The sequence below is a fragment of the Hordeum vulgare genome, chromosome 2H (assembly GCF_904849725.1).
Source record: "Hordeum vulgare subsp. vulgare chromosome 2H, MorexV3_pseudomolecules_assembly, whole genome shotgun sequence".
NCBI lineage: Eukaryota > Viridiplantae > Streptophyta > Magnoliopsida > Poales > Poaceae > Hordeum > Hordeum vulgare.
Genome location: NC_058519.1, coordinates 643,623,496 through 643,650,001, shown reverse-complemented (window position 1 = coordinate 643,650,001; position 26,506 = coordinate 643,623,496). Strand labels below are relative to the sequence as shown.

General features: G+C 44.1%; 1 protein-coding gene across 1 annotated transcript; it reads left to right on the top strand.

Annotated features, from left to right (window-relative positions):
• The first annotated feature begins 22,288 nt into the window (after positions 1 to 22,288).
• LOC123431165 (probable LRR receptor-like serine/threonine-protein kinase At3g47570) lies at positions 22,289 to 26,184 on the top strand. The gene is made up of 2 exons (XM_045115004.1): positions 22,289 to 25,397; positions 25,534 to 26,184. The coding sequence occupies exons 1-2, from the start codon at positions 22,322 to 22,324 to the stop codon at positions 25,932 to 25,934; spliced, it is 3,477 nt and encodes a 1,158-aa protein (XP_044970939.1). The 5' UTR covers positions 22,289 to 22,321; the 3' UTR covers positions 25,935 to 26,184.
• Positions 26,185 to 26,506: the final 322 nt, after the last annotated feature.

Below are 26,506 nucleotides of genomic sequence, written 5' to 3'. Positions count from 1 at the left end.
CGTGGACCCCTTGGGGCATGGTGGGACCACCCAGTGGGCCCCCGGAACCCATTCGTCAGTCCCGGACATTGCCGGCAATGGCCGAAAATCTTCTGGAATCCAAATACCAACTTCCTATATATCAATCTTAGTTTCCGGACCATTCTGGAACTCCTTGTCACGTCCGGGATCTCATCCGGGACTCTGAACAAAACTTCAGCCACCAACACATATAACTCAACTATACCAAAACGTCACCGAACTTAAGTGTGCAGACCCTTCGGGTTCGAGAACTATGCAGACATGACCTAAGACACTCTCTGGTCAATAACCAACAGCGGGACCTGGATGTCCATATTGGTTCCTACATATTCTATGAAGATCTCTATCGGTTGTACCTCTATGTCAAGGATTCATATAATCCCGTATACTATTCCCTTTGTCCTTCGGTATGTTACTTGCCTGAGATTCGATCGTCGGTATCTCTATACCTAGTTCAATCTCGTTACCGGCAAGTCTCTTTACTCGTCCCGTAAAGATCCCGTAACTAACTCCTTAGTCACATTGCTTGCAAGGCTTGTTGTGATGTTTTATTACACGGCACAAATCCCAGTCTTGATCCATGCCAACCCAACAGACACCTTTGGAGATACTTGTAGAGCACCTTTATAGTCACCGAGTTACGTTGCGACGTTTCATATACACAAGGTATTCCTCCGGTGTCCGGGAGTTGTATGATCTCATGGTCATAGGAACAGACACATTGACATGCTGAAAATAGTAGCAATAAACTGACACGGTCATATACTACGTTTATAGTTTGGGTCTTGTCCATCACATCATTCTCCCAATGATGTGATCCCGTTATCAAGTGACAACACTTGTCTATGGTTAGGAAACCTTAACCATCTTTGATCAACGAGTTAGTCAACTAGAGGCTTACTAGGGACAGTGTTTTGTCTATGTATCCACACATGTATATGAGTTTCCAATCGATACAATTCTAGCATGGATAATAAACGATTATTATGAACAAGGAAATATAATAATAACCAATTTATTATTGCCTCAAGGGCATATTTCCAACACCCAGGACCATGACAACGCTGGCAATGGACGCGATTGTTGCCACCAGTAGCAAAGTCGCCATGGTCGCCCTATGGGCTGTAGCCACCGCCACCACCACCACGATGGCCGCCACGATCGCCAGAGTTGCCGCTACCGCGACCGCGGCCTTTGCCATGGTTGTTGTTGGTGTTTCCCTTGTTGCTGTTGTCGTTCTTGTCATGCACGAGGTAGTTGGTGGAGGATCCACCTTCCTGAAGAAGACGAGTCACCGAAGACTCATGCCAACGCTCGAAAGCAATAGTGTGGGAGTAGAACTCCCCGATAGTCATGACGTCGAGGCGAGTAGTAGCCGCAGTGATGAGCGGTTCGTACTTGCTGTCAAAGCTAGTTATGACAGCGGTGATGATGTCATCGTCTTGCATGGGGCGACCGGCGGCAGCAAGTTGATATGCGTTGGCGCGGATCTTGGTGAAGTAGTCAACCATGGAGAGGTTGCCCTTCCTAAAGTTCGCCATATCCAGCTTGATCTGCACGTTGGCGCGGCAATGGTAGAGTACATCTCCTCAAGGTGCCCCCAGATTGCACACGAGGTGTTGAACCGGATGACTTGCTGAAGAACGTCATCAGTGAGAGAGGCAAGCAGGTAGCTGAGGACGATCTAGTCCTATCGGTACCAGTTGGTCTACTCGAGGTTGGGAGCACCTCGTCCTTGTCATCGGGCGAAAGGAGTCGCGCCGAAGTGGGTAGGGTGCCATCTATGTAGCTTGTGACATTGGCGATGCGAGGGGGGGAGAACCTGGGCCTTCCACAGTAGATAGTTGGACGAGGAGAGCTTGGTAGTAATGAGGCTTGCAAAGGGAGCAGGAACCGCTGCGGCAGGAGGTGCAACCAGCACCGGGAGGGAGAGGGAGGCGACGACAGAAGAGGTCATGTCGGAAGTGGAAGCAGAGCCCATCGAGAGATGGACTGATACCATGTGAAAACCTAGAGAAGGTAGATTAGATAGGCACAACCTCTAGGGTGGTCGCCACATCATATATATAGGGGTGCTCTAGGTCACAAGATCACCAAAGGTTGTTATAACGGATATTTAGGGGATACTAACTACCTATATAACATGAGGTGTTTAACAGTGGAGTGGCAGATGCAGTCTTCCCTCTCCTCGATCTATGTCGATCTATGTCGGTGGCATGATTGTGCGTGAGGGATCATGCTCGGGTGGATCTGTTCAGGGACTGAGGGGAGTCAGAGTTGAAGCTTCGAGTAGGTGATATAGGGGCCGGCCCGAGTGGTGCCCGCATGCGATGAGGTACCTCCATTCGTTGGTGCGGTGGTCGATGGTGGTGGTTGGGACATCACTTCATTTTCGCGACATTTTGTGTCGAGGGCCACGAGAACATGGCGTCGTGCGAGGGTGTTCGACGATGGCCATCGAGAGTCATGGGGTTGTGGCCCCCTCGGTCCATTGGGAGGATGCAAGGGTGGGTCCCTGATGACCTACAAGTGTAGAGTATCGATCATAGTCCTTTCGATAAGTAAGAGTGTCGAACCCATAGAGGAGCAGAAGGATCTGACAAGTGGTTTTCATCAAGGTATTGTTTGCAAGCACTGAAATTATCGGTAACAGATAGTTGTGCGGTAAGATGATTCATAGAAAGTAGCAAGTAACAATAGTAACAACGGTGCAGCAAAGTGGCCGAATCCCTTTTGTAGCAAGGGACAAGCCTAGACAAACTCTTATAGGAGGTAAAGCGGTCCCGGGGACACATGGGAATTTCTGTCAAGCTAGTTTTCATCATTTTCATATGATTCGCGTTCGCTACTTTGATAGTTTGATATGTGGGTGGACCAGTGCTTGGGTGCTGCCCTTACTTGGACAAACATCCCACTTATGATTAACCCCTCTCGCAAGCATCCGCAACTACGAAAGAAGAATTAAGACAAAGTCTAACCATAGCATTATACTAGCGGATCCAAATTAGCCCCTTACGAAGCAGTGCATGAACTAGGGTTTAAGCTTCTGTCACTCTAGCAACCCATCATCTACTTACTACTTCCCAATGCCTTGCTCTAGGCCCAAATAAGGGTGAAGTGTTATGTAGTCTACGTTCACATAACACCACTAGAGGAAAAACAACATACAACGCATCAAAATATCGAACGAAGACCAAATTCACATGACTACTTATAGCAAGACTTATCCCATGTCCTCAGGAACAAAAGTGACTACTCACAAAGCATAATTATGTTCAGGACCAGAGAGGTATTGAATAGCATCAAGGATCTGAACATATAATCTTCCACCGAGTAATCCAACTAGCATCAACTACAAAGAGTAATTAACACTACTAGCAACCTTACAAGTACCAATCGGAGTCGCGAGACGGAGATTGGTTACAAGAGATGAACTAGGGTTTGGAGATGAGATGGTGCTGATGAATATGTTGATGGTGATGAGTCCCCTCCAATGAGAGGGGTGTTGGTGATGACGATGGCGATGATTTCCCCTTCCGGGAGGCAAGTTTCCCCGGCAGGACGACCCTGCCAGAGCTCTAGATTGGTTCCGCTCAAGTTCCGCTTCGTGGCGGCGGCGATTCCTCCCGAAAGCCTCCTCCTAGTTTTTTCTGGAACAAAACCCTCCTTATAGCAAAATAGGGGAGCCAGAGGGACAACAGGGAGCCCACAAGCCCCCTAGGCGCGGCTAGGGGGTAGGCCTCGCCTAGCAGGCTTGTGGCCTCGTGGTGGCTCCCCTGTGGTACTTCTTCCACCCAGTATTTTTTATAAATTCCAAAATAATTCCTCGTTCATTTTCACGGCTTTTGGAGTTGTGCATAATAGGTATCTCAAACTTGCTCCTTTTTGAGGCCAGAATTCCAGGTGCCGGCATTCTCCCCCTTCATGTATACCTTGCAAAATAAGAGAGAAAAGACATAAGTATTGTACCGTGAAGTGTAATAACAGCCCATAAAGCGATAAATATACCCATAAAAGCATGATGCAAAATGGACGTATCAACTCCCCCAAGCTTAGACTTCGCTCGTCCTCAAGCGGAAACCGAGACCAATAAATATGCCCACATGTTTAGAGAGAGAGAGGTGTCGACAAAACAAAATACGGACATGCAAGCATCATGATCATAATCAGAACAGCAATACCACCATATAATCTCTCATGCTAAAATGATAATTCCTTCACAAAGTAAAGTATGGATCAAGAACCTTACTGAGAATTAACAACCAATAGCCTTTAGTCATTGAAGCAATTGCAATTTATCATAACATCGGAAAGAGTAAAATAAGAGCTTGCAAAGCAAATCCACATACTCAATCATCCTTTCGTCTTCTACAATTGCTAAAACTCATGTGGTACTCATGAGATCAAAGTTTCAGTTGGACACAGAGAAAGATAGGGGCTTATAGTTTCGCCTCCCATCTACTTATCTCAAGGGTAATGTCAACTATAATAATTCATGAATACTTACTTCCAAGTTGACATATGAATATAGATCTTTCCCTAGCATATGACGTTAGCCAAGATAAAAGCAAAATAAGGAATTGGTGTCGATTACCATGACTCTTTCAAGGGAAAAAGGTAAAGGTACAAGATAGGCCCTTCGCAGAGGGAAGCAGAGGTTGTCATACACTTTTGAGGTCTGGATGTGTGTCCCCTTAGTGTGAACGAACGTCACTTTATATTGCCTCCTGTGATAAATAACTTTATTATGCAGTCTGTCGCTTTTATGTCTTCCTCATCACAGGTTCGTACAAAGCTTATTTTCCACACACTAATAGATCATACATATTTAGGGAGCAATTCTTATTGCTTGCACCGATGACAACTTACTTGAGAGATCTTCTTCAATCCATAGGTAGGTATGGTGGACTCTCATGGAAAAACTGGGTTGAAGGTTTATGGATGCACAAGTAGTATCTCTACTTAGTGCGGAAGTTTTGGCTGATATGAGATGGAAGCAATCGTTACATGCTAAGGGATATCTAGTCATATAATCATTGTTCGGGACCAAGCAAACATAATACATTATGTTGTCTTCCTTGTCCAACATCTACTTCTAAGCATGTAATAGTTTAGTGAGTGTTCACAATCATAGATGGTGTCAAAGATGATATATTTATATGTGAGCCTCTCCTTCTTTATTACTTCCTATTAATTGCAGTAATGACCAAGCTCTACATTTGTCCACCCACAACAAATTTCAATCAACATTCTTTTTATATGTGAAGCCATCACTTCCCATAAGATCATTACATGATCTTTCATGCTTTTGTTCTTTTATCATTCTTTTCTTTCAGATCATGGCATGAAGCAAGGCCCTTAACTAAAACTCTTTTTATTATATTACTCACGAATTCGAATACATCGGGGGTGACACAAAGCAAAACTCAAGCCTAAAACACTAAAAACTTTATTCTACTAGAGAAAGATAAAACCAAAAAGGATCGAACTAAGAAAAGGTAAAGGCAAAAGATGTGATGGTGATAGGATACCGGGGCAACTCCCCCAAGCTTGGCAGAAGCCAAACGAATTGCCCATACCCGTGCTTAGTTGTCTTCCTTCGTAGGTGATGGTGGTGGAGTTGTTGCAACCTCGGTTTGATCCTCCGTCTTCCAAGGCATAGGTGCTCCATCATGGAAAGATGATCTAGTCTCCGGAATCCTCAAACCTGCAGCCAACCGTATTGATTTAAATCTATACTCATACTCATAGTTTTGGTTCTGCAGGTCATAGATCTGGGCTTGGAGGTGATGAATTCTGTCATAGAGCCTGGAGAGGTGCTTCTCGATGTCATTGGCATCGATCTTGTGCTTGTTGGTGAAGTCCGTGATCATCATGTGGTTGGCGTTGAGTCCGCGTTCCACCATCCCTTGGCACTTGAAGACTTGGTGCTCCATTGCTTCGAGCCTCGCCTCCACGCTTCCGATCTTCTTGGGCCCCTCAACATCACGGATGTGCAGCACCCCCTCACGCATCTTGATAGATTGAGGGTGTTGCAGCACTCCCGCGAGGTAGGGAATGATGACCTTCTCGACGAACTTGTCCTTCAGTGATTTTGGGGACGCCATAGCGATCTAGATCTGTCTGCACAGTAGCTCAAAACGAAAACAGGGGAAATTTGCGTGATACGATGGTCAGACCTTTCGGGAGAATATATAATGATTTTTTCCGACCAGAAGGAGTACTCCGCAAGAAAACGGAGTCAAGGAGGCACACGAGGTGGTCACAAGCCCCCCAGGCGCGGCCAGAGGGGTGGCCCGCGCCTGGCAGGCTTGTCGCCTCCTCGTGCGCTTTCCGGACTGCTTTAAATTTTTCAATTTTTCTAAAAATCCAAAATGGAGAAAAATTTCAACTGGAAAAGTTTTGGAGTCGGTTTACTTACCGAATCACGTACCTCTTCGTTTTCGGAGTCTGAAACTGGCTGATAAATATCCCTTATGTACTCCTCCGGAGTTATGGTATTGATAATATTGCTTTCAACATTTATGGGAGTACCTGAGATATAATGCTTCATTCTTTGCCAATTTACCACTCTCAGAAAATTACCTTCCGTGTTGTTGATCTTGATGGCACCGGAACGATATACTTCCTCAACAATATAGGGACCTTCCCATTTAGAGAGAAGCTTGCCTGCAAAAGATCTAAAACGATAATTATATAGCAAGACATAATCACCTACATTGAACTCATGCTTTTGTACCCTCTTATCATGCCACCTCTTAACCTTTTCTTTGAACAACTTGGCATTTTCATATGCCTGAGCTCTCCATTCATCAAGCGAGCTAATATCAAATAACCTCTTCTCACCAGCAAGTTTGAAATCAAAGTTGAGCTCTTTGATTGCCCAATAAGACTTATGATCTAGCTTAAGAGGTAAATGACATGCTTTACCGTAAACCATTTTGTACAGAGACATGCCCATGGGATTCTTATAAGCATTTCTATAAGCCCACAGTGCATCATCGAGTTTCTTAGACCAATTCTTTCTAGACCTATTGACAGTCTTTTGCAGAATCAGTTTAATCTCTCTATTGCTGACCACTGGACTGAGGGTGATAGGGAGATGCAACTCTATGGTTGACATCATACTTAGCAAGTGGTTTACGGAAAGCACCATGAATGAAATGTGAACCACCATCAGTCATCAAATATCTAGGGACTCCAAATCTAGGGAAAATAACTTCTTTAAGCATCCTAATAGAGGTGTTGTGATCAGCACTACTAGTTGGGATAGCTTCTACCCACTTAGTAACGTAATCAACAACAACTAGGATATGAGAATACCCGTTGGATTTTGGAAAAGGTCCCATATAATCAAAGCCCCAAACATCAAATGGTTCAATGACAAGTGAATAATTCATAGGCATTTCCTGACGTTTACTGATATTACCTATTCTTTGACATTCATCACAAGACAAGACAAACTTACGTGCATCCTTGAAGAGAGTGGGCCAATAGAAACCTGATTGCAGTACCTTGCGTGTAGTTCTATCTCCCGCATGGTGTCCTCCGTAAGCCTTGGAGTGACACTTCTGTAGGATCTGTCCCTGTTCATGTTTAGGTACACAACATCTAATAACAACATCTACTCCTTCCTTATAAAGGTGAGGATCATCCCAAAAGTAATGTCTCAAATCAAAGCAGAATTTCTTCTTTTGCTGGTATGTGAAACTAGGTAGTATATATCTGGCAACGATATAATTTGCATAACCAGCATACCACAGTGTACTACGTGAAGTATTGATGACATTCAATTGCTCATCAGGAAATCTATCATCAATAGGTTGTGGGTCATCAAGAACATTCTCCAACCTAGACAAGTTATCTGCTACGGGGTTCTCAATACCCTTCCTATCAACAACATGCAAATCAAATTCTTGTAGCAAGAGGACCCATCTGATAAGTCTAGGTTTAGCATCTTTCTTTTCCACGAGGTACTTAATAGCAATATGATCACTGTGAATGTAACCTTGGAATCAACTATTGAAGATCTGAACTTTTCACATGCAAACACGACTGCTAAAAATTCCTTTTCAGTAGTAGCATAGTTTCTTTGGGCACTATCTAGAGTTTTACTAGCATAGTGAATAACATTCAACTTCTTATCCACTCTTTGTCCTAGAACAACACCAACAACATAATCACTAGCATCACACATGATTTCAAAAGGTAAGTTCCAATCAGGTGGTTGAACAATAGGTGCAGTTATCAAGGCATGTTAAAGTATTTCGAAGGCTTCCTCACAATCATCGTCAAAAACAAAAGGAATATCCTTTTGCAAGAGATTGGTAAGAGGCCTAGAAATCTTAGAAAAGTCTTTAATGAACCTTCTATTGAAACCAGCATGACCAAGGAAACTTCTTACACCTTTGATATCTCTAGGGCATGGTATTTTCTTGATCGCATCAACCTTAGCCTTATCGACTTCAATACCTCTTTCAGAAATTTTATGTCCTAAGACGATGCCTTCATTAACCATAAAGTGGCACTTCTCCCAATTCAAGACAAGATTGATATCTTTGCATCTCTCCAAGACTCGATCAAGATTGCTGAGACAATCATCAAAAGAAGACCCGTAAACGGAGAAGTCATCCATGAAAACCTCAACAATCTTTGCACAAAAGTTACAGAATATAGCCATCATACATCTTTGAAAGGTAGCACGTGCATTACATAAGCCAAAAGGCATACGCCTGTAAGCAAAATGTACCGAAAGGGCAGGTGAAAGTGGTTTTCTCCTGATCAGATTGTGCAACAGGTATTTGGGAGAAACCAAAATAACCATCTAGAAAGCAGAAGTGTGTATGTTTAGACAGTATTTCTAGCATTTGATCGATAAAAGGCAAAGGGTAATGATCTTTCCTAGTGGATTTATTCAATTTCCTAAAATCAATCACCATCCTATAGCGAGTAATAACCCTGTGTGGGATCAATTCATCTTTATCATTAGGGACAATGGTAATACCTCCCTTCTTAGAGACGCAATGCACCCAAATCACCCAATCACTATGAGCAAGAGGATAGAAAATACCTGCTTCCAGGAGCTTTAGTATTTCTTTTCTTACTACCTCTTTCATCTTAGTATTTAATCTCCGTTGATGATCGATAACTGGTCTGGAATGAGGATCTATTTTAATCATGTGCTGGCATAGACTGGGACTAATGCCCTTAAGATCATTAAGAGTATATCCAATAGCAGCACAGTGCTTTCTCAGAGTTTTCAATAAAAAAATGTCTTCATGCTCTGAGAGGCTAGCACTAATAATAACAGGATATATCTCTTTTTCATCAAGATAAGCATATTTAAGAGTATAAGGCAACTGTTTAAGCTCGAACACAGGATCACCCTTTGGTGGGGGTGGTTCTCCAAGCAGTTCAACAGGCAAATTATTCTGAAGGATAGGATATTGTTCAAAGATAACTCTATCTGTCTCATTCCTTTCATCCATATGCATATCATTTTCATGCTCAAGCAAGTATTTCTCTAAAGTATCAGTAGGAGGCACATCAATAAAATCTAGGGCAATAATTTCATCTTTACTAGGCAACTCTTTTTCATGAGGTTGTCTACCAACCTTGGAGAAATTGAACTCATGTGACACACCTTCAAACCCAACAGTGACAGTTTGCTTCTCACAGTCAATATGAGCATTGCCAGTATTGAGAAAAGGTCTGCCAAATATGATGGGACAAAAGCTATCTTGTGTGGTAGCAAGAACGGGAAAATCAGCAGGATACTTAGTTTTACCACACAAGACTTCAACAGCTCTAACAATTCCCAAAGGGCAGATAGTATCTCTATTGGCAAGCTGAATAGTGACATCAATAGGTTCCATCTCAACAGGTGCAATCTCGTCTTTAATTTCATCATATAAACATTGAGGTATTGCACTAACACTAGCACCCACATCACATAAACCATGGTAACAATGATCTCCTATCTTAACAGAAACAACAGGCGTGCCAACAACGAGCCTATGTTTGTCTCTAGCATGGGGTTTAGAAATTCTAGCAGCATCTTCACAGAAGTGAATATCATAGCCATCAACATTGTCGGATAGGAGATCTTTGATAATAGCAATGCTAAGTTCAACTCTAATTTGCTCAGGGGGTGTAGGTGTTCTTATTTAGCCCCTACGTATCACAGTTGAAACTTTAGAATGATCCTTTATCCTAACAGGGAAAGGTGGTTTCTCAATGTAAGCACTGGAAACAATAGCATCATTATAAGCGATGACTTTCTCTTCAACTGGATTGGGTTTAACTACATTGAATTCTAAGGGAGGATGATATTTAAACCACTTCTCTTTAGGGAGATCAATATGAGCAGCAAAAGATTCACACAATGAAGCTACTATCTCAGAGTCATGTCCATATTTAGCGCTAAAATCACAAAAAGTATTTGTTTCAACAAAGGATTTAAGGCAAGCAAACTTGAGATTCATACCTGACTCCTTACCTTCTTGAAACTCCCAATCTTTAGAGGTGCGTTTAATTCTTTCCAATAAATTCCATTTGAAGTCTCCCCCAAGCTTGAGCCAGTATAAGAAGTGTCAAGCATGCATGGTACGATTGTCATGAGAAAGTCGAGCATAGAAGTTCTGAATGATAATTTCTCCCGAGAGCTCATGGTTGGGGCATGAATATAACATTGATTTAAGCCTCCCCCAAGCTTGAGAGATGCTTTCTCTGTCACGAGGCCAAAAATTATAAATATAATTCCGATCACGATGTACTAGATGCATAGGATAAAACTTTTGATGAAATTCCAATTTCAATCGGTTGTAGTTCCATGATCCAGTAACATCACATAGCCTATACCATGTCAATGTTTTATCCATCAAAGATAAGGGAAATACCTTCTTCTTGACCTCATCCTCGGGCAAACCTGTAAGCTTAAATAAACCACAAACTTCATCTACATAGATTAGATGCAAGCCGGGATGTGATGTTCGATCTCGTGTAAAAGGATTAGCCAGCAGTTTCTCAAGCATACCCGAAGGAAATTCATAGCAAATATTTTCAGTAGGTGCAGCAGGTTGAGGAGAAACTCCTTGTGCTTCCGTTCGAGGTAAAGATACCCCGAACAAGCTCCTCAAAGGATTAGTTTCCATAGTAACAAGTGACAATAAATTTCAGCACACTATATAAATGTTTCCTTACCAAATTCCATTTACCAAAGGCGCTTCACTCCCTGGCAACGGCGTCAGAAAAGAGTCTTGGTGACCCACAAGTGTAGGGTATATATTGTAGTCCTTTCGATAAGTAAGAGTGTCGACCCCAACGAGCAGCAGAAGGATCTCACAAGTGGTTTTCAGCAAGGTATTCTCTGCAAGCACTGAAATTATCGGTAACAGATAGTTGTGCAATAAGATGATTCGTAGCAAGTAGCAAGTAAAAATAGTAAAAACGGTGCAGCATAGTGGCCCAATCCCTTTTGTAGCAAGGGACGAGCCTGGACAAACTCTTATAGGAGGTAAAGCGCTCCCGAGGACACATGAGAATTTCTGTCAAGCTAGTTTTCATCATGTTCATATGATTCGCGTTCGCTACTTTGATAGTTTAATATGTGGGTGGACCGGTGCTTGGGTGCTGCCCTTACTTGGACAAACATACCACTTATGATTAACCCCTCTCGCAAGCATCCGCAACTACGAAAGAAGAATTAAGACAAAGTCTAACCATAGCATTAAACTAGTGGATCCAAATCAGCCCCTTACGAAGGAGCGCATAAACTAGGGTTTAAGCTTCTGTCACTCTAGCAACCCATCATCTACTTACTACTTCCCAATGCCTTCCTCTAGGCACAAATAATGGTGAAGTGTTATGTAGTCGACGTTCTCATAACACCACTAGAGGAAAAACAACATACAACGCATCAAAATATCGAACTAATACCAAATTCACATGACTACTTATAGCAAGACTTATCCCATGTCCTCAGGAACAAAAGTGACTACTCACAAAGCATAATTATGTTCATGACCAGAGAGGTATTGAATAGCATCAAGGATCTGAACATATAATCTTCCACCGAGTAATCCAACTAGCATCAACTACAAAGAGTAATTAACACTACTAGCAACCTTACAAGTACCAATCAGAGTCACGAGACGGAGATTGGTTACAAGAGATGAACTAGGTTTTGGAGATGAGATGGTGCTGATGAAGATGTTGATGGTGATGAGTCCCCTCCGATGAGAGGAGTGTTGGTGATGACGATGGCGACGATTTCCCCCTACGGGAGGGAAGTTTCCCGGGTAGGACGACCCTGCCGGAGCTCTAGATTGGTCCTGCTCAAATTCCGCTTCGTGGCGACGGCGATTCCTCCAGAAAGCCTCCTCCTGGTTTTTTCTGGAACGAAACCCTCCTTATAGCAAAAGAGGGGAGCCAGAGGGCCAACAGGGAACCCACAAGCCCCCTAGGCGCGGCCAGGGGGTAGGCCACGCCTAGCAGGCTTGTGGCCTCCTGGTGGCTCCCCTCTGGTACTTCTTCCACCTAGTATTTTTTATAAATTCCAAAATAATTCCTCGTTGATTTTCACGGCTTTTGGAGTTGCGCAGAATAGGTATCTCAAACCGGCTCCTTTTTCAGGCCATAATTCCATCTGCCTGCATTCTCTCTCTCCATGTAAACCTTGCAAAATAAGAGAGAAAAGGCATAAGTATTGTACCGTGAAGTGTAATAACAGCCCATAAAGCGATAAATATCAACATGAAAGCATGATGCAAAATGGACGTATCAGGCCCCTATAGTGGTTGCGCCACCCATACTCTATTGCTGATGTTGGACTAGGAGTGAGAGAAGCGGCTTTCCACTCTTCCTACCATTGTTGGTACAACATCATGTGGACGGTGGGTAATGTCCCCAACATGGATGCTTCGGTGGCGGTTTCGGACGATGGTTCGCATGGTTGGTTCTCTAGCGGCAAGGTTGTTAGAATAATTATGAAACGGAGCGAAGCCCTAATGGTAGGATCGCAAATTGTAGAATCTTCACTACCAGAATCGTAGAAACATAGATTTTACTAGCCAGAATCATAGAATCATATGAGTCAACATGGACCATAAAGTCGTAGAATCATACAACAGAATTGTGATTCTGACAATCTTTTCTGGCAGGCACCATGGTCGTGGTGGTGGCTTCCCTTTTGATCGTGCAGGCGACAAGAGGGGTTGTAGTTGGTGGTTCAGACGCATCTTTTGTGTGACAAAGCCAAGATATGGATATGGTAATTTATGCACATCGTGCTTGTCTAGGCGTCCGTGTGGTGACACGGGTGGGGTGTCGAGCGAAAGCTCTGCACTTTTGTGCCGACGAGCTCTCTTCTTAAAGATGTCGTTGTGGATCTCCTCTACGCGTCAGATTTCTGGATGCAAACCCTTGTCCATCGTGGCTATGAAGCGACGATGTCGCTCTCCCTTTTGAGGGTGTTGTCAAGTATCTTAGGTGTCATAGAATGTAGCATGGCATTGTTCTCGGATATTTCTGCGTTCTCCTCGAGTAGTGTAGTCGTCTCCATTCTACATAATTCTGATATCCTAGGATCTGCTTTGTAAGAGGATTACCATCATTATCTTTTGTTGTTCAGCGTGTACTTTATTGCTTTATCTATAAAGCAGGACAAAATCTTGTTTCGAGGACACAAGCTTCACTGACAATGGGTGAATAGCCCTGTGCGACGTTTTTCCTGCGAATTGGCTGCAAAGCGACATCATTCATAAGAATAGCTCTGCTGCAACACCTCTCTGTGCACAAATATCCCAGGCACGACATGGCCCTTAAGCACAATGCCTTTCAGTATTAGCTGGAGCCGGGCGGGACCCACAACTTATCCACGTTGACATGGGACCCAGATGGCGGCGACTACGGTTAATCAGTTTTCCCCTGCGCGCATCCTCCCTCTTCTTATTCTCCGGCGACGAAGCATGGCAACGCCGGCGAGATCCGATTCAAAAATAGCAAATTTACAAGAATTCAGCCAAAATCGACAGAATTCAAACAACATAGATACATTTTAGAAATCATAGTGGTTCGATTACACACAAAGTAGTAGTGGTTCGATTACACCCAGTTCTAATGGCGGGCTCGTCGGAGCAAAAGCCACTCGGAGTACTTCGATTACATAAACACCTACCCCTATTTAGATCTCCAAAATTGGCCTCACCTCAGCCCCAGGGGTGCGCCCCGACGAGGCAGCGGCGTCGGTCAGTCTGAGTTGGAGGCACCCCACCCCCTGTCGACGCATGATTTCTCGATGGCTTGGCGGAGGCGGAACTCGTCGAACTCCTCTTCCATATGTCGGGCGCGATGAGCTGCCACGGCTCATCCTTGGTGTGCTCAATAATCTCGGCGATGATGCCGTCGAGGTCGCCGCCGTCGACGTAGTCTCCCGTCAGAAAGCCGAGGCGCCCGGGGCGGGCTGCCAATACCTGCTCCTCCCCCTCCCTCTTCGGAGGCGACAGCGGTGCGGATGCAATGGCGGAGCTCCCCACGCCACCCGCAGCAGAGTAGCTACCTCGCACCGCTGTCGCCATATGTCGGTCGTACTGCTCCCCCTCCCTCTTCGGAGGCGGCAGCGGTGCGGGTGCAATGGCGGAGCTCCCCGCGCCACCCCGGAACAGAGGAGTTACCTCGCGTCGCCGCTGCCATCTTGCGGTCGTACTCCTCCACGTCGCGTCGAGCGAACGCACGAGGCGGCGCAAGCCCCCAGTTCGTGTACTTGCGCACCCCGCGCTTCCGAGAAGCGTCGGAAGCAACCCGCGCCGCCCATTCGGGGCAGAGTCGGGTGTCGGCCGCTTCACCCCATTCCAATCCTTGTCGGAGCGGTTTCCGCCGCCGGAATGGCCGCAGCGCGAGCTGGAAGATCCGGGCCTCATGATCGTCGCGCGACAACGCTTGATCTGCGGCGGCGGGGCTGGATTGCGTGGTTTCGGTAGTCGCCAGCGGCGAGAGTGGCGCAAATCTGGATGTGTAAATAGATAGGGTACGACACATTTCACCGTATAAGTAGCTAGGGTGTGACACTGAGGTGACTTCCCTCGCCCACGCGTCAGATTGATCGGTCAGCCCCCACGTCAGCACGAATAGACTAGGTTTGACCAAGTTTGAAATGAGCATAAAAAAATTGGAAAACCGGTGCACATGTTCTTAACTTGTCATATACTAAGAACTCAAATTGATTTGGCCATTTTAGACATGGTGGACAAAAAGACTTGCTTAGAAATGAGGTATTTACCCCCTTTGGAGCTAATTTAAAACTCATGCGTGAAGACAAGTGGTTTTGGATGTTGAACTTCAAACTTTCAAAAACCTCACAAAAGCTTCATTTAGGAGTGACTAAGAAGGATCCAGGCTTGGTTTGTCATTTTCATGTTTGAAATTTGTTTAAATGTTGGTCAAACTTAGGTTTGACCAAGTTTGAAATGAGCATAATAAATTAAAAAAATAAAAAATTGGAAAACCGGTGCACATGTTCTTGCTTTGTCATATACTAACAATTCAAATTGATTTGGCTATTTTAGACATGGTGGACAAAAAACTTGCTTAGAAATGGGTATTTACCCCCTTTGGAGCTAATTTGAAACTCATGTGTGAAGACAAGTGGTTTTGGGTGTTGAACTTCAAACTTTCAAAAACCTCACAAAAGCTTCATTTTGGAGTGACTAAGAAGGATCCAGGCATGGTTTGTCATTTTCATGTGTGAAACTTGTTTAAATGTTGGTCAAACTTAGGTTTGACCAAATTTGAAATGAGCATAAAATTTAAAAAAAATCAAAAAATTGGAAAACCGGTACACATGTTCTTAGTTTGTCATATACTAACAACTTAAATTGATTGGCACGAGTTTTCGATTTTTCAGATTTTTTTAATTACTTATGCTCAACCCTAACCTTTGAAAACCCTACAACCTTGTTCGTGATAGCCAAGTTTGTGAAGGTTTTTTCATGAAAAACTCCATAGTCCAGGTTTCTTATTTTTTCTATCTAGTTAGTCACATAGAACACTGATTGGCACCAGTTTTCTATTTTTCTGATTTTGTTTGAATTACTTATGCTCAACCCTAACCTTCGTAAACCCTACAACCTCGTTTGTGATAGCCAAGTTTGTGAAGGATTTTTCATGAAAAACTCAATAGTCGAGGTTTCTTATTTTTCCTATCGAGTTGGTCACATAGAACGAGGATTGGCACCAGTTTTCTATTTTTTTTTATTTTTTTTTAATTAGTTATGCTCAACCCTAACTCTTGAAAACCTCTCAAAACCACTCAAAACCCCATCAAAACCCCACACCTGTCAGGACCTTTGGATCACCATGAATGGACGGTATGGATCAGGAAGTAGGGCTACGTCAGCGATCCGCGGGCTGCACTTTCATTGGTCGGCCCAACTCCACCGAAACGTTACGCTCCTCCCCATCGATTAACTGAAGAATTGCTACACTCTGTTAACTGAAGAATTATTGCACTTTGTTAACTCAAGAATTGTCGCACTCTTCGGCTACCCCAACACCAGACTATCGACAAGCTTAAGCGCTACCAAAGAGTGCAACGTTGTCGTGGCCAAGGTCGCGGACGAGGGGAAGGACGTCGTTGGGGGACGCCGCCGGGGAGTCTGTAGACATGACAAAGAAGAGGGGACGTCAATTCCATTGCATGCGACAAGAGTGAGGGGACGCAGATGCTTGAGTCTGCTGGCTGAACTTGCTTGTGCTCACCGCCTACACTCTGCTGTATGCATCGCAGACAGAGCTTCAGACTTGAACCAATGGAACACATCTGCAGACAGGTAAACTACATATGCAAAATCGGTAGACAAGTCTGGCTTGGTTAAGGCATTTTTAAGCTAGGTATTCTATAGAGATTGTGTTTGTGCGGCTAGTATGCAAAACAACCAAAAATTTTATTTGACTTTCCAGGGAGATCCGACGTATAATCGAATTACCCCGAGCTGAGCGTGAGGAAGATCTTAAACAAGTGTTGAAAGAAGAAGGTACCATGCTATTAAAACAAGATCTTAAACAAGTGTCTGAACTTTGGTACGTGCAAGTGGAGTCAGACTTCCAGACGCTTGTCAAAGCGCTACAAAGCTCAGAATTACACAAGGCACCGGAAGGTATCTTGTTCAGAGAAATCAGAGTCTTTGCTCGTCAAACTTTTAATGCTTGCTCGTTTACTTTTGCTCCCGGGGCTTGTAACACTAGTGGGGACGGGGCCTTTAGCCCCGGCCCGTAAGGGGCTTTAGGCCCGGTTCACCAACCGGGACTAAAGGGGCGGGACTAAAGGCCTAACCTTTTCGTCCCGGCCCTCTTACACGCCGGGACTAAAGGTGCTCCACGTGGGGGCCTCGTAGTGCCCCAGGGGCAGGCCCTTTAGTCCCGGTTCGTTACACGGACCGGGACTAAAGATTTTCAGATTTTGCTGGTTTTTGGGTTTTTTTTTAATGAAATTATTTTTGGGTTTTAGGGTTTTAGGGTTTAGGTGTTCGGTAATTAGTTTTCATATAATTTAAATAGAAATAATTATGCATATATATATATATATATAAGATTAACTTATCTTACAAGCGATCATATATATACAATTATATGGAGATCTGAATTATCGGGACTAGAGCCCGTCTATTCGATTACATGGACGAACATCAGTAATGTCCCTTAGCTACACTAAATCGTCCTTTGTCTTCTATAGCTTCCGTCCTCAGAAATCCCGCAAGCTCCTCTGCAACAGCAATCGCGCGTTGCTGTGGTAGGACCTTCGTCCTCATGGCCGTGTGCTATATAAGAAGAGGAGATGAATATGAATATCAATCATGATAACAAAGAATGACGGGTAAAAATAGAGGTGTGAATGTTCATTGCTTACGTCGAATCTGTGATCCTTGAACTCAGAGGTAAACGTGTGAATGGCCTCACAAACATAGTATCCGCATAGATGGGTTCCCCGTGGCTCCTGGTCGCACTTTACGAGAATAGAATATATATAATCAAAATAATAATCTAGCATCATAAATGTATTGAAAATTAATAGAAGTATATCATACTACTACTTACCTGAGCCGCTCTAAAGGTCAGCTTCTCAGGAAAGTTACAAGTAGTCACGCACTTGAACCGCTTTCAAACCCTGCCCGACAAGGATAATGATTTGCTAAGTTTTTCATTAATTGATATATTAGAAAATCATCGAAAGAGACCGATAGAGCGCAAGAATGATTAAAATTACCCTTGGAGCATGTCCTGCAGGCTTTGGAACTGTTCCAAGGGTCTCGATAATGGGTCGAAGGCATCAACACTTCCCTTATCATTTTGAATGTCCAACAGAATCCAATGGAAGGTGCACATGTATATATATATGTGTGTGTGTTTCAGTAACTTATCAATTACACTTATAAGTGAATGGACACAACAGAGTAAAGACCCTCACCTGAAGTTGTATGGAAACAGTATGTGGTCACATAAATTTTGATCTGTTAGAAACCTTAGAAGGTTTTCCTCCATCTCCTTGGGTTTGTCAGTTAGCGTAGCTATATGTATTTTATCTGGGTCAATAAACCCAATATTTAGGATGCTCTTACTTTTACACTCCAGAATCTTCATTCTGCATAATAGAGTACAAGTTATATATAGACAATGAATTGAAATAACTAAACAAGTTATATGTAGACAACGAATTAAAAAACTTACAGACAATAGCAACTGATAAGCGATTTGTCGAGGGCGTCGCCATTGTACATCTGGAAGAGTTCATCAAAGTCGATATGGATTTCTTCGGAGCGGCCGTAGTACTCCCGTGGGACACTCACCACGATCATCGTTCTCCCATTCTTTGATTCACTTAAGTACCATTTATGCAAGTAACGCATATTTGTTGGGAGATCATCTTTGCTGACCAAAGGCTCTCCCATGACAAACTGTGGCTTAGGGGCTACCACAGCCTTGGGTATCCTGTCGTCTTGGGAAGCCAGCAAATCTTCAACCGAGATACCACATTCATCCGCCAACTCCTTTGCTCTTTCTACTGGTAGTCACGCCCTTGAACCGCTTCCAAACCCTGCCCGACAAGGATAATGATTTGCTAAGTTTTTCATTAATTAATATATCAGAAAATCATCGAAAGAGACCCATAGAGCGCAAGAATGATTAAAATTACCCTTGGAGCATGTCCTGCATGCTTTGGAACTGTTCCAAGGGTCTCGCTATATGCATATACACTATACAATAGCAAAATTCCTCCTCTTCTTATTTTCATTTTTCTTCTCCTCCTCTTCTTCTCTTCTCTTCTCCTCCTCTTCTTTTCTTCTTTTCTTATACACTATACAGTATATACACTATAGCAAAATTCCTCCTCTCCTTATACACTATACACTATATACACTATACACTTAAGCATATACAATATACAATAGAAATTAAATGACAAAAAAAATCTTTTCTTTTTCTTATTTTCTTCTCCTTTTTCTTCTTTTCTTCTCCTTTTTCTTCTTTTCTTCTCCTTTTTCTTCCTTTCTTATCCTTTTTCTTCTTCTCTTCTCCTTTTTCTTCTTTTCTTCTATACTGGCCGGAGTGTTGAGGAGGAGGGGGCGGGGGGCTTACCGACCGGAGGTGTCGACGGCGCGCGGCGAGGAGGACGACGCCGAGGACGGCGCGACGGCGAGGAGCACGGTGCGACGGCTAGGAGCACGGCGCGACGGCGAGGAGGACGGCGCGACGGCGAGGTGGACGGCACGTCGGCGAGGAGGACGGCGCGACGGCGAGGAGGACAGCGAGGAGGACGGCCGGCGGCGAGGAGGACGGCCGACGGCAGGCGGCGGCGAGCAGGACGGCGGGCAGCCTGACGGCGTCGGTTAGTTCGTCGCTGTGTCGCGCCGGGCAGGAGAACGAGAGGAAGAAGAAGAGAAATGGACGAATTGGGTTGGAAATTTTTGAAGTCCCGCTTATATAGGTGGATCTATAGTCCCGGTGCGTGGCTCGAGCCAGGACTAAAGACCCCCTTTTCTGAGCTCTGGCCGAATGACCTACCAAATAATGTACTCGTTCGCCTAACCAGCAATCTGGATCAAATCGACCATAAACAGAGGGAAACAGAGGCGATGCGGTGAAATCTAACTCAATACGGAGGAGAACATGAGAGGGTTCGGGATTCACTCACCTCAGTCGCCGCCGTCGCCGAGAACGAAAGCTCCGCCGCTGTTGTCACCTCGAATAAAAGCTCCGCCGCTGCTGCCACCCGGAATAAAAGCTCTGCCGCCGCTGGCGGCTCACCGGCGGGAATGAAGATGAGGGAGCAACACAAGTTCAGACAGGGGTACCCATTCGGACAGGTACGGGGATACATTTCACTTGATGCCCTGACAAGTGGGGCCCGTAACTAGATGCACTACCAAGTAGGGCCGCGCTTACCTGGATAAGTTGTGGGTCCAGCCTCTAAGACACGTTTCACCTGATGCACTGACAAGTGGGGCCCGTAACTAGATGCACTGCCAGGTAGGGCCCGCGCTTACGTGGATAAGTTGTGGGTCAAGCCCCTAACAGCTAATGAGGGCATCAGTTCACATTAAGGGCCATCTCGTGTCTCGGCTATTTCCTCGCTCAGAAGTGTCGCATCAAGGCAATTCAGACGAAAGACGTCGCGCTCCTTCTAATTCACCTCAAAGATGTCGTACAGGAGCTATTGACCCGCTGACAATTCACATGGAGCACGCCCTCCAATAGTTGATCCATAGTGCTGAGAGCCTTTCAAATTTATTAGTTTGCATTAGCTAGTTCAAATTCAATGATAAGGATATGTCTTGGGTACCATGTGTGCTACTGGGGAGCGTCGAAATAGATCTGGGCTAGTGCCGCACAGAAGGAAGGCAAAATGTATTCGGTTGGCTGCTAGCTAAGCTGAAGCGCATCGAGGCTCACGTGCTGGACTCTGGCATGTCCAGTTAATCTAGCTAGCTAGAGTATGCTTATAGCATCCAATATTTCTGTTCTGACCAAGCGCAGGCAGACTATGTAAGTTTAACCTTCTTCTGTACAAGTTCAGGACAGGGATATGAATTTCTTTTCTCACACTGTTCACATGTAATCTTTAACTAGTCCATCAGTAGTGCTCCGGTTCCGGGGCGATGGCTCTGCGTTATTATACTAGTGATTATTCATGAGATGATGATTGTTGGATGCAAAATGGTCGGAACATAATTCAGAGAAGTAGTAAAAATAACCACACAAGTTGAAAAATAGGCAAGCTGTGTCCTTCGGGGAAAAGTTGGGCTATATTTTCTGGTACAACATGGCGACTCAATTGTGCCTATAACACTCGGACAAATCTGCTCTATTACAAAGACAAATCATCTTAAAGTACGAGTTACAGTGGATTGAACGGATTACACTTACAGAAAGTACATGGCTCCTGTAAAAATGATGAATATTTCATTTATTTGTAGTCAGAAGACTTGATGGACAATGTATCGTGGAGGAAAAGGGGCGACAGCCGTCATCCACATATTTGTATGTTGCATTTTCTAGAACCACTACCCTTCCTATTCACAGTGCGGATCGCAATGAAATGGATTGTGCAGCCCTGGCCATCGAGGATTGAGTGCTGTTACCAGGATAGTTATCAGTCTATGAACAAGTAAAAATGCACGAGAGAACAAAAGACTGCAGAGGTAATAATGTGTAAGTAATAACTGTACCGCGAGTTGGTTCGAAAAGCTGTACTACAAGATAGAAAGATACTTACATCCAGCAGGAGGCGTACCCACTGGCTTGAAATCCATCCAAAGTAGTTCGCCATCCTTTACAAGGAACAGCATGATCAGGATGAGAAGCAACCGAATCAAAAATTGGAAAGCATTAGGTAACATTCTTTCTGAACCGGGGTGAGCTAGCTCTGCGTCTTTCTGAGTGCAAAACCTAGTTAGTTAGCAAGGAGATGGGGAAATTGGCTGGCGCACTGAAAATCACAAGCCCAGCATAGTATTTATAAAGCCAAGTTTGAACAGAACTTTTTGACTATAACAACTGGAAACTTGAAACAAGAGATGAGATGACACATCCGTTTTTTGCAAAGGGCACCATCCGATGACCCACCGAGTCAAAGTCTTTGCATGGCATGACAAGTTTGAATGGGAGTCGATAGCTGCAGCACTGCTACTTGTGTTTCGTATGTAAATCAAGCATTGCCAGTCCTGCCCATCAGCGTTCTATAAATGCAGAAGAGAAACCAGACCTCATTGCATTGCCAGTCGACTAGAGCTGTAGAGCATAAGTCTTCATGTGTGATAGAAAGCACATGTCTCCTTTGGGAACCCTCGGTTCCTCACAGTTACTGCCTCTAATCCTTGTCCTGTCCTCTCTTCTGATATGTCCAATAGTAGGTGTCATAGCTCTCAATGGGGAAGCTCGTACCGACTTCCAAGCCCTCAGTTGCCTCAAAATCCATCTCAGCCCTTCTTCTGGGCTCCCAGCCTCATGGAAGATTGATGATACCCTCCAACAGTTCTGCTCTTGGTCTGGCGTTACTTGCAGCAAGAGGCACACATCTCGTGTTGTTGCACTAGACCTCGAGTCGCTCCAACTTAATGGCCAAATACCTTCTTGCATTGCAAATCTCACTCTCCTCACAAGAATCCACCTCCCAAACAATCAGCTTTGGGGTCCAATTCCGCCTGAACTGGGCCAACTGAATTGCTTGCGGTATCTTAACCTTAGCTCTAACAATCTTAGTGGCACAATACCAAGCGATCTATCCTCATGTTCTCAGCTTCAAATTATTGATCTTGGGAGCAACTCCATCGGCGGTGAGATCCCAACAAACCTAAGCGACTGTTCAAATATCCAGCAGCTCAACTTGGGTAAGAACAAGCTCACTGGAGGCATCCCAGAAGGGTTGGGTACACTCCGCAACCTTTCAGTTTTACGTCTTACTGGAAATGGCCTAAGAGGAAATATTCCTCTTTCACTTGGAAGTAGCTCTTCTCTCCACTCTGTTCATCTCACCAACAATAGCCTCACAGGACCTATCCCGTCTCTCTTAGCTAATAGTTCATCACTTCAATTTTTGGTCTTGACCAACAATCACCTTGGTGGAGAGATTCCGCCTGCACTATTTACCGGCATATCACTACGAGTATTGTCCTTGGGACTCAACAACTTTACTGGGTTCATACCCGTGGTTTTCCCGATTATTAACTCGCCCTTACAGTATCTTGTATTGACATCAAATAATCTTGCAGGAACAATACCTTCTACTCTAGGGAATTTTTCTTCCCTTTGCTGGCTCTTGCTTGGAGATAATAGTTTTCAAGGTAGCATCCCAGCAAGTATTGGTAAGCTTCCCAACCTGCAAGTACTAGACCTGAGTTACAACTTCTTGGCAGGAAGTGTCCCAGCCTCTATTTACAACATATCAACACTCACATACCTTGGTATGGGTGTGAATATTCTGGCAGGGGAAATTCCATATAACATTGGATATACGCTTCCAAGCATCCAAACTTTAATACTGGGAATGAACAAATTCCATGGCCAAATTCCCACTTCGCTTGCCAACACAACGAATCTTCAAGAGATATATCTCGGTAACAATTCATTCCATGGTGTAGTACCTTCTTTTGGGACTCTTCCAAACTTAATCTACCTGAATCTACCTGAGAATCGCCTAGAAGCTGGAGATTGGTCTTTCTTAACCTCATTGACCAATTGTTCCCAACTAATAGAATTATCCTTGAGTGCAAATATCCTTCAAGGAGATTTGCCGAGTTCCATTGCAGAACTTTCAAAGACCTTACAGGTATTGATGTTAGGAGCAAATAAAATATCAGGCACTATACCACAGGAGATAGAGCACCTCACAAACCTTGAACGTCTTTCCATTGACAACAACTTGCTTAGTGGAAGTATCCCTTATGCACTTGGAAATCTTGAAAAATTGGTTGGCCTAGGCTTATCCCAGAACAGACTTTCCGGACAAATTCCTCTGTCAATTGGCAATCTAAGTCAATTGACTGATCTGTATTTACAAGAAAATAAGTTGAGTGGCCCAATCCCAAGAACCCTAGGGGGCTGCAAAATTCTGGAAACATTAAACCTCTCTCATAACATATTTGATGATAGCATACCAAAGGAGCTCTTTACTCTTTCCTCCCTTTCAATAGGTTTGGACTTATCTCATAACAAACTCTCAGGACAAATACCACTAGAGATTGGCAGCTTGGTCAATCTCGGCTCATTGAATATTTCCAATAACCAGTTGTCTGGACAAATACCTTCCACTATGGGTGAGTGCCTCCATTTGGAATCGCTGCACATGGAGGGGAACAATTTTCATGGGAGAATTCCTCAATCTTTCATGAACTTGAGAGGCATCATTGTGATGGATCTATCTCAAAACAACTTGTCAGGTGAAATACCTGACTTCTTTGAGTCATTTGGTTACATGAGGCTCCTCAATTTGTCGTTCAACAACCTCGAGGGACCAGTACCTCCAGGTGGAATGTTTCAGAACGACAGTGAGGTGTTCACACAAGGGAACAATAAGTTGTGTGCTCAGACCCCGTTACTAGAGTTGCCACTTTGCAATGCCGTGATATCCAAAAAAAAGTTGTACACCTCCAAGATTCTGAAGATAGTACCAATTACTGCCCTTTCTTTGGTTCTCTTATTATGCTTTGGAGTTATTATTCGTAAGAAGAGAAAGAATGTCAAACAAGCCGCACATCCTTCTGTCAAGGAGTTCAAGAAGTTCACATATGTTGATTTAGTGAAAGCAACAAATGGTTTTTCTGAGGCCAACTTGGTTGGTTCAGGAACATATGGGTCCGTATACAAAGCTAGAATTGAGTTTGAAGAGCATCATACAGTTGCTATCAAAGTTTTCAAACTCGATCAATTTGGAGCAACAAAGAGTTTCCTTGCTGAATGTGAGGCACTGAGAAACACTCGTCATCGTAATCTTTTAAGGGTGATCACCGTATGCTCAACAAGTGACCCGACAGGAAATGAGTTTAAAGCTCTTGTTCTTGAGTTTATGGCAAATGGCGACCTAGAGAGTTGGCTCTATCCGACACTGCTCCACGAGCATCATCCAAAAAGGTCGTTGTGCCTTGGTTCAAGAATAGCAATATCAGTGGGCATAGCTGCTGCTTTGGATTACCTCCATAACCAATGCATGCCTCCTGTGGTCCACTGTGATCTGAAGCCTAGCAATGTCCTTCTAGATGATCTTATGGGCGCACGTGTTGGTGACTTTGGGTTGGCCAAGTTTCTACTTGGTTCTTCTTATTCTTCGGGAATTGATTGTTCTACGAGCTTAGTGGGGCCAAGAGGATCAGTTGGATACATTGCACCAGGTAACATTTTCTTAATACGAGATATTGTAGTTTTGGAGCATTACTTTTTAAAAATTTTACAGAAAATCTTCTGATTCTCATGATCCAATCCTTCTGTGCTAATTAATTGTTTGAATAATAACTTTACCTATTGCAGAATATGGATCTGGGAGCAAAATCTCCATGGAGGGTGATGTTTACAGCTATGGCATCATTATCTTAGAGATGCTCACACGGAAGCGTCCGACTGACGAAATGTTTAAAGATGGTCTGAGCCTTTACAAATTTGTCGAAGACTCATTTCCTGAGAAGATCTGCGAGATTCTAGATTCTAGAGTCATCACCCCCTATTATGGCAACAGATATGGACAAGAAGCAGGGAGTTTCTCAGACCAGGAAAATCATCAAATGGCTGCAGGAATAGTGAGCTGCATCACTGCTCTCACTAAGCTTGGTTTGCTATGCGCCGCCGAGATGCCGAAAGATCGCCCAACGATGCAGGACGTTTACTCTGATGCCACCGCAATCAAAGAAGCATTTGCAGCGCTGCACGGCTGAGCAGAAGTACAACCATCGGTGTCTATCAATTGCCCACATGCTGCTGGTCCGGAGGATGAAGATCTACCACTAGTTTTCTTTATATAAGGCATTATTGTTCTTCATCAAAGCATGCTACGTATGTTATGAATCATCTTCCATTTCTGTATCCTACCTATACTTGTACCGAAGGCAAACTATAGTTCTGCCTATATGCAAGTTCAGCATGGGAACTTTTCCCATGAGCTGTATTTTCTTAGACCTAACAAACTTGCGTAACATTAGAGACGGGATTTTTGACTCCCGGATGTCCCGACACTCCACTATGAGCACTGTTTGAGTCAGTTTCCCTTCTCACGAGATCAGGACGACTGCCTGCCACTCGTGTGATTTGTACAGGACAATAGAATAAAGGGCAAATAGCTCATGTGCAACATCTTTGAGGTGAATTGGATGGACAACGGCATCGTTGGCTGAAATGGCTCACGTGCGACGTTTTCACGAGTGGAATAGCTCAGACAGGAATAACTGATAAAACGGCCGTCTGGCTGTTAACGGATGACGAGGTTAGGTTATGACAGCCCGTTAGGACA